The sequence below is a fragment of the Piliocolobus tephrosceles genome, chromosome 3, assembly GCF_002776525.5.
Source record: "Piliocolobus tephrosceles isolate RC106 chromosome 3, ASM277652v3, whole genome shotgun sequence".
Lineage (NCBI taxonomy): Eukaryota > Metazoa > Chordata > Mammalia > Primates > Cercopithecidae > Piliocolobus > Piliocolobus tephrosceles.
The window spans coordinates 74,048,758-74,063,254 of NC_045436.1; the positions used below are offsets into that span (position 1 = coordinate 74,048,758).

The window sequence follows — 14,497 nt, forward strand, 5'->3', positions numbered from 1 at the left end:
CATTTGCAGGTCTCGGTTTCTTTGCTTTGTAAACATAGCCTTCTTGTAAGGACTGGGATTATACACTTAAAATGCTTAGCACAATATTATTACTATTATGCTATCTACATTATAGATGAAACACTACAGATTATAATACATACAATATATACTAACTGTATTATATATATATATTTTGTCATTATGCTATTTACTATTGTTTTATTTGACAACTCTGTAGCTAACTTAACAGGACAAAGGTACAGATCAATCTGGCCCTTACAAGCCGACAGAGACGGGTACGAATTACCATGACAACAGCGCGCGCCTAGACATTTTCGGCTCGCGCGTTGTTTGGGAAGAAAAAGCCTAGGCTGCGTGTTGCGTCATCATTACGCGCTCGTAAGGTTTCTCCGTGCTGTTTTGGAAGGTCCCGGCACGGCTACCGTCGGCCCACGCCAGGAATTATTTTTTTATTTTCAACCTTTGTTACATAGCTCTGAGGCTACAAGATCGTAAGTACTGAGGGAAGAAAAAACAAGCGAGCGATTGAACGTTAAAAAGATGTCTTAGCATACCTCTGAACCTCTGAACCTTCCTGTGTGCTCTTAATCCTATCAGCTTCCTCTCAGCTGGGATCGCGCCGCGTCAACTTCCGGGCGGGTGCCCGCCAGCACGGCCTCCGCCGCTCCCCTTCTTTGGCACCTTTGTGTCCCCGCGGTGTCGAGGCGCGGGCCCTGGCAGGTCCTTTCTCGAGGCAGGGGGCACGGTAGCACAGGGAGCCTCTCTTTGTGGGCGGGCGCGAGGCCCGCTAGGGGGTTATACTGGGGAACGTGCCTGCGCGTGCTGGGGTAAGAGGAGGTTGCACGAGGGTCAGCTCGTGGTTTCAGTAAGGAGGGGCGGGCGGGGGAGGCGGACGAAGGGGAGTGAAAAGCAATGGAAATTTTTAAAAGATACTCTCGTCCACCTTCTAATCGTTGTGGCCTAACAATGAAGCGCAGCCATAATAGTCCTGAGCCACTGGCATGTTTGCGGGCCCTTTATTGCCTTGGGAATAAACTGCTGTGGCATTGTATATTATATTGTTTTCATGGTCTTTTTTCCTTTCTTTATTTTTCCCCTGCAGATAGTTCATTTAAAGCCCCTATCCCTGCAAGGTGGTGGTTTCTACCAATATGAATCTTTTCAACCTGGACCGTTTTCGCTTTGAGAAAAGGAATAAGATTGAGGAAGCGCCCGAAGCAACCCCTCAACCTTCCCAGCCTGGCCCTTCTTCACCAATTTCTCTTAGTGCTGAAGAAGAGAATGCTGAAGGGGAAGTTAGCAGGGCAAACACTCCTGATTCAGATATAACTGAAAAAACAGGTGAGTTACAATGTTGAAATTGATGTAACATCAAGGACAGTTTTTAAAAGATGAAAGGCAGAAGGGATTAACATTTTTATTCTTGATGTCATATATATTGATGCATTGTCCTGCGGTGTGCCCTTTTAAATTCAGCTTTGGGACTGCCATAAGCACCATGTACTCTCAACTGAGCATCCATCCGTTGTTGCTCCACTTTTATATGAGTTATTGGAATATGGCTCCATGGTGGAAGTTGAAATTAGAATTTAGGTCATCCATAGGTCAGAATGGTTGCTTCTGGAAGAGCCATGTAAGTGATTCAGTTCTATGATAAGCTTTGAGGCTATTTGGCCAGACAGTTTCATTCATTCCAGTATTCCCTCAAAATATTGATCATCTACTACGAGCTAGACATTGAGCAAGGTGCCTAAAGACAACCTCTGTACACAAGGGAAGATCAGATCACATCAAGTTATTGCATCCACCTGACTTCCTGGATGTCCTCAGAATGCAAATGAGTAATTGGTATTCATGGTGAATGAACATTTTTAACCTCATCAGTAGATTGTCAGAGACAAAAGGATTTGAGGATAAGCCAAAAATTAAGATTTCCACTCGAATCTATGTTCATTGAACAGTTAACTATTAGAGGAATATATTTGAGCTCTTGTTGTATTATAGCCATAGTGATAAGTGCTTCACATTCTGTCATTTAATTTGCACAATAATCCTACAAGATAGGTATTACTGACATTGAGGTTAATGTGAAATGAGAGGTTATTAGGAACCTTCAGAGAGGTTATTAGGAACTTGGTAGAGCCTGAACTCAAGTCCTGGCAGTATGATTCCTGAGCATAAACTCAATAGTTATATAGTTTCTTACGAAAGGTGAAAGGAATGTTAGAAGTTGTATTTTAATATTTATTTCAGTAATATCTTTTTTATGCAAAACTATGTTTCGTAAACAGTTTTTAACCTAAGGTAGACTGAAAGATTTGTAACACCCACGTTTATCCTTGGTATCTTTTTGTTTGCTACTCTTCTCCTTAAATGTAATAATGATGGCAGATCCTCTACAAATTATCATTAGAATAACATTTTTAAATACTTTGGTGTAATTGGAACTTGGCGGAATGATTTGGTAGATTGGATTAGGAGTCAGATTTACAAAGGCTTTGTCTAAGTAGTTTTGCATTTAAATGCTATAGGAAACAACTGAAGGATTTTAAGCACCAGGATTTTAAACCCTGTGTCCACTCTTTGAATAGATACTTGACATCCAGGTATTTTAATGCTTTTCCGGTGAATATATTCATCTGTTTCCTCTGATTAGACAGGGCAGACAGGCCAAGGTTTTTACACGGGATTTTGAGTCCATAGAAGCTTATGCTTTTATTTTTGTTAAATATGGGACATTGGAGAAGTCACTTGAAGTTTATGATCCACAATTTTTTATTCTCTGAAAGTAAAAGCCATTTATAAACTGGATTTCAGTGGAATGTTTTAGTTATTTATCAGTATTGGTCATGTGAAATCTTTACTTTCCTTTATTGATCAAAAGATATTTTTCTGTTTTAAATTTTTTCTAATGAGACCACTCATTTTCTCTTTATTGGGACTTTTTTCCATACATAAATTCTGCTTAGAAACTGAGATTGCTTTAGGAATTACATGGTCAGCCTTGATGGCTTTGGGAAATAAGAAAACTAAGTTTGTTCTAGGAATGTTGAGAATTAATCCTTGTAGGAGTGGAGCACTTTGCTTTAATAAAAGATTGTTGTAAATGATACTATGAACTTTGGAGAATCTTGAAAACTGAGAAGTTTAGATTTTACATAGTAAGTATTAGGTATCCATTGAAGACGTTACAGATTGAATGAGGAGATGATGAAAAAGTTTTGAAAGTCAGTTTAGCAGTAGTAACGAACGAATACACACTGATTGAGGGTAGGGATTGAAGGGAAAGAAGTCATTTAGGCAACTCCCATAATCTGAGGTTAATGATAGCTGTAGAAATGGAGAAGAAGGAGATACAAGAGATTTCAAAGTAGCTAAGGGCAGGGTTTAGATCCCTGATAGGAATGAGATAAGATGAATGGTAAGATTTTTATGCGGGGTGGCTGAAGCCTGTAATCCCAGCACTTTGGGATACAGAGGTGGGCAGATCACCTGAGGTCAGGAGTTCAAGTAAGACTCAAAGGTCCCGCCAGGCATGGTGGCTCACCCCTATAATCCCAGCACTTTGGGAGGCCAAGGCAGGCTGATTACCTGAGGTCGGGAGTTCAAGACCAGCCTGACCAACATGGAGAATCCCAGTCTACTAAAAATGCAAAATTAGCTGGGCATGGTGGTGCGTGCCTGTAATTCCAGCTACTCGGGAGGCTGAGGCAGGAGAATTGCTTGGACCCTGGAAGCAGAGTTTGCGGTGAGCAGAGATCATGCCATTGTACTCCAGCCTGGGCAACGAGCAAAACTCCGTCTCAAAAAAACAAAGTTCCTGCCCCCAGGTGCTAATTGAGCATAGGGTCTAGGGGGAACTGAGGAAGCGGGGATTCGGAATTGAGTGTTGGATCTGTGGAAAGTACAAGGTACTGAAGTTAGACTTTAAGGTCGGTACTAGAGATGAAGACTGGTGAATTATGAGTAGGATATGACTATTGACCTTACTTTAACATGTGGTAACTTTTCATACTGCCATTTTGGGATAATGCTATGTTAGTTTATTTACAGTAAAGTGTCAGGTCGAACTAAGTTAGCTTACAGGACAGAAATTGTATGCAGTCAAAATTACCTGTAATCACTCTTTTTTGACTAATCCTGTTATTTTATCTAGTGAGTTGACTTCATTTCTTACGACCCTCCTTCAGTTACTGTGCCACCACCACATAGTTTCTTGAATCTGTCAAGCAAGGTCCCATTTTGCTCCTTCCAGTTTGCTCTTTTGCCTGGAAAACTCTTCCTGCTGATATTTGCATATGATTCAGATGCTTTGTTTCATTAAATCTCAGTAAAATGTCACCTTTTTTAGAAGACCTTCTTTGATCACCCTGTGAAATAGTCACCCACCCCAGCCCACCCTACCCCAGCTTTACTGTGATTTTTCTTCATAGTGTTTATCACTAGCTAACCTTTCATTATATAGTTGTGTATCACTAGCTAACATTACATTATATAGTTGTGTCTCCCCTGTTAGAATGTATGATTCATGAGAGCAGGACCTTGTCTGTCATGTTCACCTATTTATCTCCATTGTTCAGGGCAATGACTGGCTTGTAGTAGGCCCTCAAGTGCATTGAAGTAAAGATTATTGCATGATGAGTGGGTTAATAATAGTACTTTATACGTTTTGTTAAATTTATTATTTATTTGTTTTTAGACAGTCTCACTGTGTTGCCCAGGCTAGAGTGCAGTGGCAGAATTTCGGCTCACTGCAACTTCGACCTCCTGGGTTCAAGTGCTTCTCATGCCTCAGCTTCCCGAGGAGCGTGCCTGCCACTATGCTCAGACAGTTTTTGTATTTTTTGTAGAGATGGGGTTTCACTGTTGGCCAGGCTAGTGTCAAACTCCTGACCTCAAGCGATCCACGTGCCTTGGCCTCCCAAAGTGCTAGGATTATAGGCATGAGCCACCACGCCCAGCCCTATACATGTTTGTTTATTATTGTTATTTTTTTTGAGATGGAATCTTGCTCTGTTGTCCAGGTTGGAGTGCAGTGGCACGATCTCGGTTCACTGCAACCTCCGCCTCCTGGGTTCAAGCAATTCTCCTGCCTTAGCCTCCCGAATAGCTGTGACTACAGTTGTGCACCACCACTCCCGGCTAATTTTTGTATTTTTAGTAGAGACAGGGTTTCACCGTGTTAGCCAGGCTAGTCTTGAACTCCTGACCTCAGGCAATCTGCCTCCTCGCCCTCCCAAAGTGCTGGGATTACAGGCGTGAGCCACCACGCCCATATTTTAAAATATGACCTTAAAATAGTCCCTTTAGCCATAAAACATTCTTTGGCCATGGTTGCTTGAAGCTTCTTTTGGTACAGGACATCCTTTCTAATGCCCCTCTAAATCCCAACCAGCCTTTGGATTTGAGGGCCTACACTTAACCTCTGCCCCCTGATTTATTTTACTCTTCTCGGTGCCCAAAGTTGTTAGTGATTGTTATTTACACATTATTTCTCCTTTTTTTCTTTGACTTTTGGGAGTACAGTGAGTTTGGAGGGATTTGAAATAATGGCAGGTGAAAGGGAAGAGAGATCCTACTATATTTTATGAATAAAGAATAAAAATGAGTGAAGCCTGATCCTCCAAGAGCACCAGGAGAAAATGGTATGTAAATATATAGTTAAAATAATATGGTGTGATAAAACCATATAATAGGGCAAAATACTAAACAAAGTAGAATCACTATCTATAATTCACAAATGATTAAATTATCCATTCTTCAGGGGAGGATCACAAAAAGTCACAGAGATACGACCTTTGGAGTGGACTCTAAATAATGAAATCATTGTTTCCTGGGGGAACAAATGACAAGAGAGTTGAAAATATATGTTGCCTTGAAGAGTCTAATATGTGTATGGAGGGTCGGGGGGGGTGGATTATAGAACAGGAAGTTTTAGACAATATAGATGAAACCGAGAAGATAGAAGTGTAAACTGTTGGGTTGTGAGGGGCCTTTATATCCTGTATCAGGGAAGATAGATCTTACTCGGTACACATCATAGAGCATTTCATTATGGAAAGGTTATTAGTGAAGCTGTTGAATTAATTGAAGTCTCAATGTAGGGAAATGACTGTAGAGATGACAGAAGAGGCAACTGAGGGGAGTTGTAAATGATATGCATTTGATGATATTAGGTGATCAGTTGAATGTGGAGGATTTACAGATAACTCAAATGTTCCTTGCTTGGACAGCTGGAGGATTGACACCATGGACTGAAATAAGAGGTGAGTTTAGGAGAAAGATACTAAGAAGTATGCTGTGTTTGCATTGTCCATCCTATTTTAGTACCAAGGTAGTGGATGGTTGAATATTAGAGTTTAGAGCTCAGAAGAGTGGTCTAAACCTTAGAAGTCAACTTGAGACTCATCATTATGGTAGTTAACAAAAAATGTCCTAAGCAGAGTGTACAATAAAAAACATCATGTGACAATGAGCAAAGGCAGGAAAACCGATGAAAAATTTGGAGGATGACTAGAATAGTCATAGAAAATGATAGTGTCCTGGATACCTGAATACCTAGTTTGGTATTTAGTTGTCCAGTAACAAATCCTGTAGAAAAGTCAAGTTAAGTGGGGCCTGATCAGTGACCAGTTTCCTTGGAAATTAAAAGTAACTACCAGCCTTTAACAGTTTCAGTAGAATGGGTGATGAGATAGAGATTATTCATTCAGGGAAGAGAGAAATAGGTAACTTGACTGGGAAGCAATGTCAAGAAAAGATGTTTCAGGATTATTGAAAATTGAGCGTTTTTTTGTTTTGTTTTGTTTTTGAGCCAGAGTGTCACTCGTTTCCTTCCTTTTTAAGATGGAATAATATTTCACTGTTTGCCATAGACAAATTTTACATTTTTATGCGGTCAGCTTATTCATCTTTTCCTGTAAGTCTTCTGCATTCCCCATTACCACACTATAAATATACTCCAGTCGCCCAGGCTGGAGTGGCAGTGGCAGGATCTCAGCTCACTGCAATCTCTGCCTCCCATGTTCACACCATTCTTCTGCCTCAGCCTCCCAAGTAGCTGAGACTGCAGGCATCCGCCACCACACCCGGCTAATTTTTTTTTTTTTTTTTGTATTTTTAGTAGAAACCCAGTTTCACCATGTTAGCCAGGATGGTCTCAATCTCCTGACCTTGTGATCCGCCCACCTTGGCCTCCTAAAGTGCTAGCATTACAAGCATGAGCCACTGCATCTGGCCGAGCGTATTTATTAACCAAGAGCAAGAAGCTAGTGGAAAGGGAAGGACTGAGGGAGGGAGGTATCTGAAGAGAGGCATCAAGTGATGGGAACTGAAGAACAGTTGGGCTGTTTAACTGTGCAAAAGAATAAAGACATATTTTACCTGGGGGGAATAATTAAAGGAGATAAAAATAGATGGGTTCATAGATTATTGTGGCATTGGAGGAATGGAGGAAAGTTTTAGTGTATGTGTGATGAATTTATTTTTTTTTTGCTGAAATAGATTTAGTCCTCTAGCATGGTTGCCTCTTCAAGGTGGTTGTCCTACTGAAAGTAGCACTTGTTGGTAAGTGAGAGACATTTTTAAAACTATACCAGTCGTCAAAAGGATTTCTTGAGAGTATTACTCTGCCACATACAGATTGTATGATCATGAGTAAAAAGTCAACTGTTTGGCTCTTACTCTCTTTTCCTGGCTATGCTTAGTTTTCTGTATTCCTTGCCCACATTAAAATGGTTATTATCCTTTGAATAATGAAACTGAATGTATCATTTTAGCTTCATAATTCCATGACCATTGAGCAATACTCAGTCTTTTTGTAGGTATCTGTGGCCAAAATGTGAATCATCGTTAAACCTGTAGATAGTCATTCTGGTTTCTTAATGTCAATTGAAAAGCAATACTTGGTTAAAGGGTTAGTGCTGAACTGTTGTAACAGAAAATACAATAAGTACTCAAACGTAAGTAGGAATCTTTAAGTGCATTTTAAATGTACATTTTTTTGGCTGGGCACAGTGGCTCACACCTATAGAGTCCTTTGGGAGACCAAGGTGGGAGGATTGCTTGAGACCAGGAGTTAAAGACCAGCCTGGGCAACGTAGTGAGACCTTGTCTCTACAAAAAATGAAAAAATTAGCCAGGCATGGTGGTGTGCACCTGTAGTCCTAACTACTTGGGAGGCTGAGACAGGAGAATTGCTTGAGAGGAATTTGAGGTTACAGTGAGCTATGATCACTACACTGCATTCCGGCCCGGGCAACACAGTGAGATTCCCAGAATCTCCCAAAAAGGGGGGTTGGTTGGGACAGGGGGATATAAGTGTTATTTTAGTCATTGCCACTTCACCCTACACAAAAATTTCACTGGTTTGTATCAGACTACATCTTGGTTTTCTGATGTCTGCTTTTTCATACCTGTCTAAAATATTGCAAACCTTTATTGTCTTTAATAGGCTAATAGGCAGAAGTATGTTATTGTTGCTTTTTCTTTATTTTTAAGGTTAAGTATGTTTTCATAAATTTACTGGCCATTTGGATTTTTTGTGTTTCTTTATGCTTTTCTGTTTTTCTAATAAATGTCTCTTTCTGATAAATTATTTGTAAGTATTTTTTAAATTCCATGTGTCTTAGTCTGTTAGAGCTGCTGTAACTACCATGGACAGGGTAGCTTATAAACAATAGAAATCTACTCTGACAGTTCTGGAGACTGGGAAGTCCAAAATCAAGGTGCTGCAAGATTAGGTATCTGAGGGCCGTATTCCTAGACCACGATCCTTTTGCTGTAACCCCATGTGGCTGAATGAGTGAGGGCTCTCTTGGGCCTCTTTTAGAAGGGCACTAATCCCATTCATGAGTACTCTGCCGCCATCACCTAATGGCCCTTCCTCCTTCCAGCAGATGTCACCAGCTAATACCATTACCATAGTGGTTAAAATTTCAACATACCGTTTTGGGGAGTGGGGCACAAACAGACCATAGCACCCCCTTTGTTGTTTGCCATAGAAAAATTTTACATTTTTATGCGGTCAGCTTGTTCTTCCTTTCCTCTAAGTCTTCTGAATTCCCCATTGCCACACTATAAATATACTCATTCATATTTTCCTCTAGTATGTGTGTTAATTTTAAAAATTGTGATAAAATACACAAGAAAATTTACCGTCTCAACCATTTTTAAGTGTACAGTTCAGTACGTTCAGTTCAATACATATACATTGTCATGCAGCCATTCTCCAGAACTCTTTTCATCTTGTGAAACTGAAACTGTATACGCATTGAGCAACTACTCCCCATTTCTGGATTCCCCCAGCCAGCCCTTGGCAGCCACCGTTTATGTTGTCTTTTTATGAATTTGACTATTCTAAGTATCTCGTTAAAGTGGAATCATCACTTAGCATAATCCATCTGTGTTGTAGCATATATCAGAATTTCCTTCAAGACGGAATAATATTTCACTGTGTGTATATACACATTTTGTTTGTCCATTCATCCATCAGTGGACACTTGGATTGCTTCCACATCGTGGCTGTTGTGAATTGTATTGCAGTGAACATGAATGTGTAAATATCTCTTTGAAACCCTGCTTTCAATTCTTTTGTTTGTGTATCCAGAAGAGGTATTGCTGGATCATATGGCAATTCTATTTTTAATTTTTTGCATAACCTCCATACTGTTTTCCATAGTTGCTCCACCATTTTACATTTCTGCCAACGGTGTAGTGGGTTCCAGTTTCTCCACATCCTCTCCAAACTTGTTATTTTCTGTGTTTTTGATAATAGCTAACATAATGGGCATGAGAAGTTTGTATCTCACTGTGGGTTTTGTGTTGAATTTTAGCTTTAAATCTCATCTGAATTTTATTTCATTATAGGGACTAAAGAAAGGATGATGTCGTTTTCTCCTTTGTTCATTATTCACCAGTTACTACTCAGTTTTTCATTTATTGAAAAATCCTTTTTCTTGCATTAAAACGTCATCATTATAGTCTAAAATTCCCATGTCTGTTTGCATCTTTGGGTCTGTTAATCTGTTCCTCTAATCTTAATTTACTAGATTATGTTAATTTTTATGGTGTTATATATTTGATGTATCTTAGATTTTGATGTGTTTTTGTTGTTGTCGTTGTTTTCTCTTTGACCTGAAAGTTGTTTAGAAGCAATTTTTATGGGATTTTGTCCCTCCTTAAAAAATTTCCAACTGGCAGAAATTTTGCTTGCATATTTTTGTTAACATTTACTTTTAATTTCACTGTTTAGTGACCAGAGAATGTGGTCTGTAGTATTTCTTCTTTGGGGGAAATCAGATTTTCTTTGTGGCCTAATATTATTTTCTATAAAAATTCAAGGGTGCTTGGAAAGAAGACATAATCTAACTACAGATTTAATTATATGTCAAATAATAGATGAGTTTTATTATATCTTTGTGTTTCAAACTGTGGATCATTAACATTTATTGTGTCATAAGATCAATTTCTTGGGTCCTGACTAAATATGTATAGCTACAATTTTTAATGGAGTAGAACAAATAGAAAATTACCAAAGTGTATTGCTTATAGTAAGAGCTTCTCACATTTTCTTTTAGTTACACTTGCAAATCTAACAATCTGTGTGCTTAGGATCATAATCTGAAATATGTCCCTTACAGTGGGTTTCAGTCAAAAATGTTTGAAAAACACTGTTCTATATCTTGGTTTTTTTTTGTGCTCTTGCTTTATTAAGAGCATGGAGAAAAGTTAATGCCTCGTATTTGTCTCTTGACTCTTTGCCTTATATATCCTGCAATGTTTATGCATTTCATTATTAGTATGGAGTTGAGATACGTCAGTTATATTTTTATTGTAGGTATGAAATCTGTTATTTAGAAGTCCCTCCTTTGGGTTTTACACTTTTGCCTTGTTCAATATTAATTGCATGACTTTCTTTTCCTTTACATTTTAATTAATTTTTTTTTTTTTTTTTGAGACAGAGTCTCACTCTGTCCCCCACGCTGGAGTGCAGTGGGGTGATCTCTCTCACTGCAACCCCCACCGGGGCTCAACTGATCCTCCTGCCTCAGCCTCCTGAGAAGCTGGGTGGAGACAGGGTTTCACCCTGTTGCCCAGGCTGGTCTCAAACTCCTGACCTCAAGTGATCCACCTGCCTTGGCCTCCCAAAGTGTTGGGATTACTGCACCCAGCCTCCTTTATGTTTCACCCTTTCTTTTGGCTTAAATTTGAAATGGGATTTTTCCCTCATTTCATCTTAGAACGATGTATTAGAAACTACTTTTTAATCTTATATTTAGTGTATTACTTTTCTAGAGTATTAGAGAGTTTGATTCATCTTTTGTTAGAATACTAAAGGTATTTTCCTGTCTACTATGATATGCAAATTAAGACTACAGATTTTATACTCTATTGTTTTGGTAATAACTCTTTTGAGACGGTGTCTTGCTCCGTCACCCAGGCTGGAGTGTGGTGGTGGGATCACGGCTCACTGCAACCTCTGTCTCCTGGGTTCAAGCAGTTCTCGTGCCTCAGCCTCCCAAGTAGCTGGGATTACAGATGTGCACCACCATGCCTGGTTGATTTTTGTGTTTTTAGTAGAGACAGGGTTTCACCATGTTGACTAGGCTGGTCTCGAATTCCTGCCCCAAGTGGTCTGCCCATGTTGGCCTCCCAAAGTGCTGGAATTACAGGTGTGAGCCACTGTGCCTGGCCATATTTTGATAATCTTCCAGGAGGGCAAATATATGATGTTTTTTAGTTGGTATTTGAAGAAATTGCCTTGAAAATCAGTTGCCATGTGAAGGATTGAACAGGGTAGAGCAATACATGATTTGAATATCAGAAATGGCAGGGATTTATAATTCTGTAGGACAGGTGTAAAGGTTTAGATGTTTTTATTCTATTTTGGGAGATTGCCTTTGTTTATGGATTATCAAATTAATTTAAACTATTTCTATGTGAATTCATAATCTCCCACTAGTGATTTTTTGTTTGAAGGAGCCTTGATCTTGGACCATTGAAAACGTAAAACCAGTGGCAAGCTTGAATGCTTGTTTTATGGTAGACTTAGATACGAGAATGGGTAAAGGGTACTGGATAAACTTGGGGTATAAGATTGTCTTCTTTTATGCATACTACTCATACCACTAATGGGAAATTTCATTTGGAATTACTCCCTAGGGCCATGGAGTCTTCCTGCGTATGCTGATGATGTAGGTTCCCATTACCTTTGGTAATAAGAAATATCTTTAAAACAGGTTAGCCTTTCCTATTGTTTTTATATGAAAGGACAGGCTGTTTTCTCTCCTGTTCATTTAGCATTTTGTGTATTCTCTCATTGCACAAATTACGCTTATAACATAGTTACTCATGTACGTGGCTACTTCACTCCTATTTCAAAAGGGCAAGTTGAACTGTAACTTGCAATTGTTTTGCTTTAATATCCCCCACCTCCTGGTACAATGCCTTAAACACAGACCATATTCAGCATATGTCAGAATTGAATAGTAGCAAATGTCTTTTCTTTATAACTGTTTCTGCTTTTCCCTGTTCTTTCCTCTGTTTTTGTAGTTTTCTTTTTTGCTTCCTGTCTCCTTTATGGTACTACTTAAAAGTACTTACTTGCTTTGAATTAAAAAGCATCATTGCAGCAGGAATATCTTTTTAGCCATTAGCTCTTAGCTATTTTGCTGTTGCTTACTTCTAAAAATAGTTCAAATAAACAAATCTTGTGTTCAGCACTATTCTAATTCTGATTATTGACTATACCAGTAAGTTGATATATTATAAACAGCTTTTACTGTATCCCATCAGTTTCCTTGTTTTATTTATTTATTTTTATTTTTATGTTTTTGAGACAGAGTCTCGCTCTGTTGCCTAGGCTGGAGTGCAGTGGCGTGATCTCGGCTCGCTGCAACCTCCGTCTCCCAGGTTGAAGCAATTCTCCCACCTCAGCCTCCCGAGTAGCTGGGGCTACAGGCGTGTGCCACCACACTTGGCTAATTTTTGTATTTTTAGTAGAGACAGGGTTTCACCACGTTGGCCAGATTGCTGTCGAACTTCTGACCTCAAGTGATTTGCCTGTCTTGGCTTCCCAAAGTGCTGGGATTACAGGCATGAACCACTGTGCCCGGCCCTCATTAGTTTTCAGAGTGTGGTCTGTGAACTTTTCAGTGTTCCCTGAGGCCTTCTGAGGGTGTCCACAAGGTCAAAACTATTGTCATAATAATATTAAGACACCGCTTGCCTTTTTCACTATATTTATATTTGCATTCATGGTGCGGAAGCAATCATAGGTGAAATTACTGGTGCCTTAGCACCACGGAACAAGGCGAGGCTCTAGACTATTCTAGTAGTCAGTTTTTCTTAAACTTGTGTAAATGCTGGTTTCACTTAAAGAGTCTTGATGAAGCAGTAAAAATTAGTAATTTTTTTAAATCTCAACTTAAGAGATGTCTTTTTAGTATTTTGTGAAACAAAATGTGAAGTACACATTACTGTATACTGTACAGCAGTGATCTCAAGGGAAGGCATTTGAGCAGTTGCTTTGCACTAACCAGTCACTTTTCTTTCCCAGAACACTGATTCACAAAGTATGGTTATACAAACCTAGGAATTTGGCAGATGTTTTCTCAAAATGAACGAAGTGGTACAAAGAAAACAACACAGTATGTATTGCCAGTGATAAAACCCCAGTTTTCAAAGGAAAGTTTGAATTTTGGAAAACTAGTGTCCACAGCTGTGAGTTTGACAGCTTCCAGATACTTAGACATTTCTGATAAGATCAATGGTGATATTAACGAAAGTAATTTTTTAATATAATACCATGAAATGTATCAACATTTGGAAGATGGAAAATGTGTATTACTCAGTGAACCAGTATGTTCCAAATGACCAAAGCACAGTGTTGGGAAATAATACATGGTTAACGGTTTTAATGTAATAGAATGCAAAATGTTTTTTCTTATGGTTCCTTATTCCACATTGCAAACTAACTCTAAGAAATTACCACCTGTCAAGTTTGGGTTTAGTATCAAAGAAAAATATTCACAATAATCTAAAAAGGCTATGAAAGTACCCCTCACTTCTCCAACTACTTTGTGAGGCATAATTTTTCATAAAATGAAATGAAAATAATGTATTGCAACAGATTAAAGGTAGAAACAGATATGAGAATCCAACCATCTTGTATTAAACCTGAGATTTTGACAAATATAAAATAGTGTCACTCATCTGACTAAATAAATTACTTGTGGTAGGGATATACAGTTTTCATGAAGATACTGTAAGGGAGCCAGAGATCACTTCCAATTCCCCTTTAGCTCTTATGTGGGCTCTTTTGGCTGAATCTAGAAACCAGATCAACACCAGGAAGATTACAAAAGAAAAGCATACCATTTTATTAGGTTTATATGTACATGGAGATCTACCCGAGAGAAATCAGAAGAACTGACCAAAACAAATGCTTTTTTACTTTTTAGACAAAGAACAATAAATTTGAGAAGAAATGATA

The 14,497-nt window shown here is 38.9% G+C and overlaps 1 protein-coding gene across 3 annotated transcripts in view; it reads left to right on the top strand.

Annotated features, from left to right (window-relative positions):
- Nucleotides 1–367: 367 nt before the first annotated feature.
- Nucleotides 368–14,497, top strand: part of SMARCAD1 (SWI/SNF-related, matrix-associated actin-dependent regulator of chromatin, subfamily a, containing DEAD/H box 1) — an 83,050-nt gene continuing 68,920 nt past the window's right edge. The window contains exons 1-2 of one of the 3 annotated variants that reach the window (XM_023193330.1): nt 368–494; nt 1,106–1,344. In XM_023193330.1, the coding sequence (XP_023049098.1) occupies nt 1,155–1,344 (190 nt within the window). In that variant the 5' untranslated portion in view covers nt 368–494; nt 1,106–1,154. Of the gene's footprint in view, nt 495–604; nt 831–1,105; nt 1,345–13,559; nt 13,653–14,497 lie in introns of those variants that run through there. The other 2 variants (XM_023193331.2, XM_023193332.2) reach the window with 2 other exon arrangements.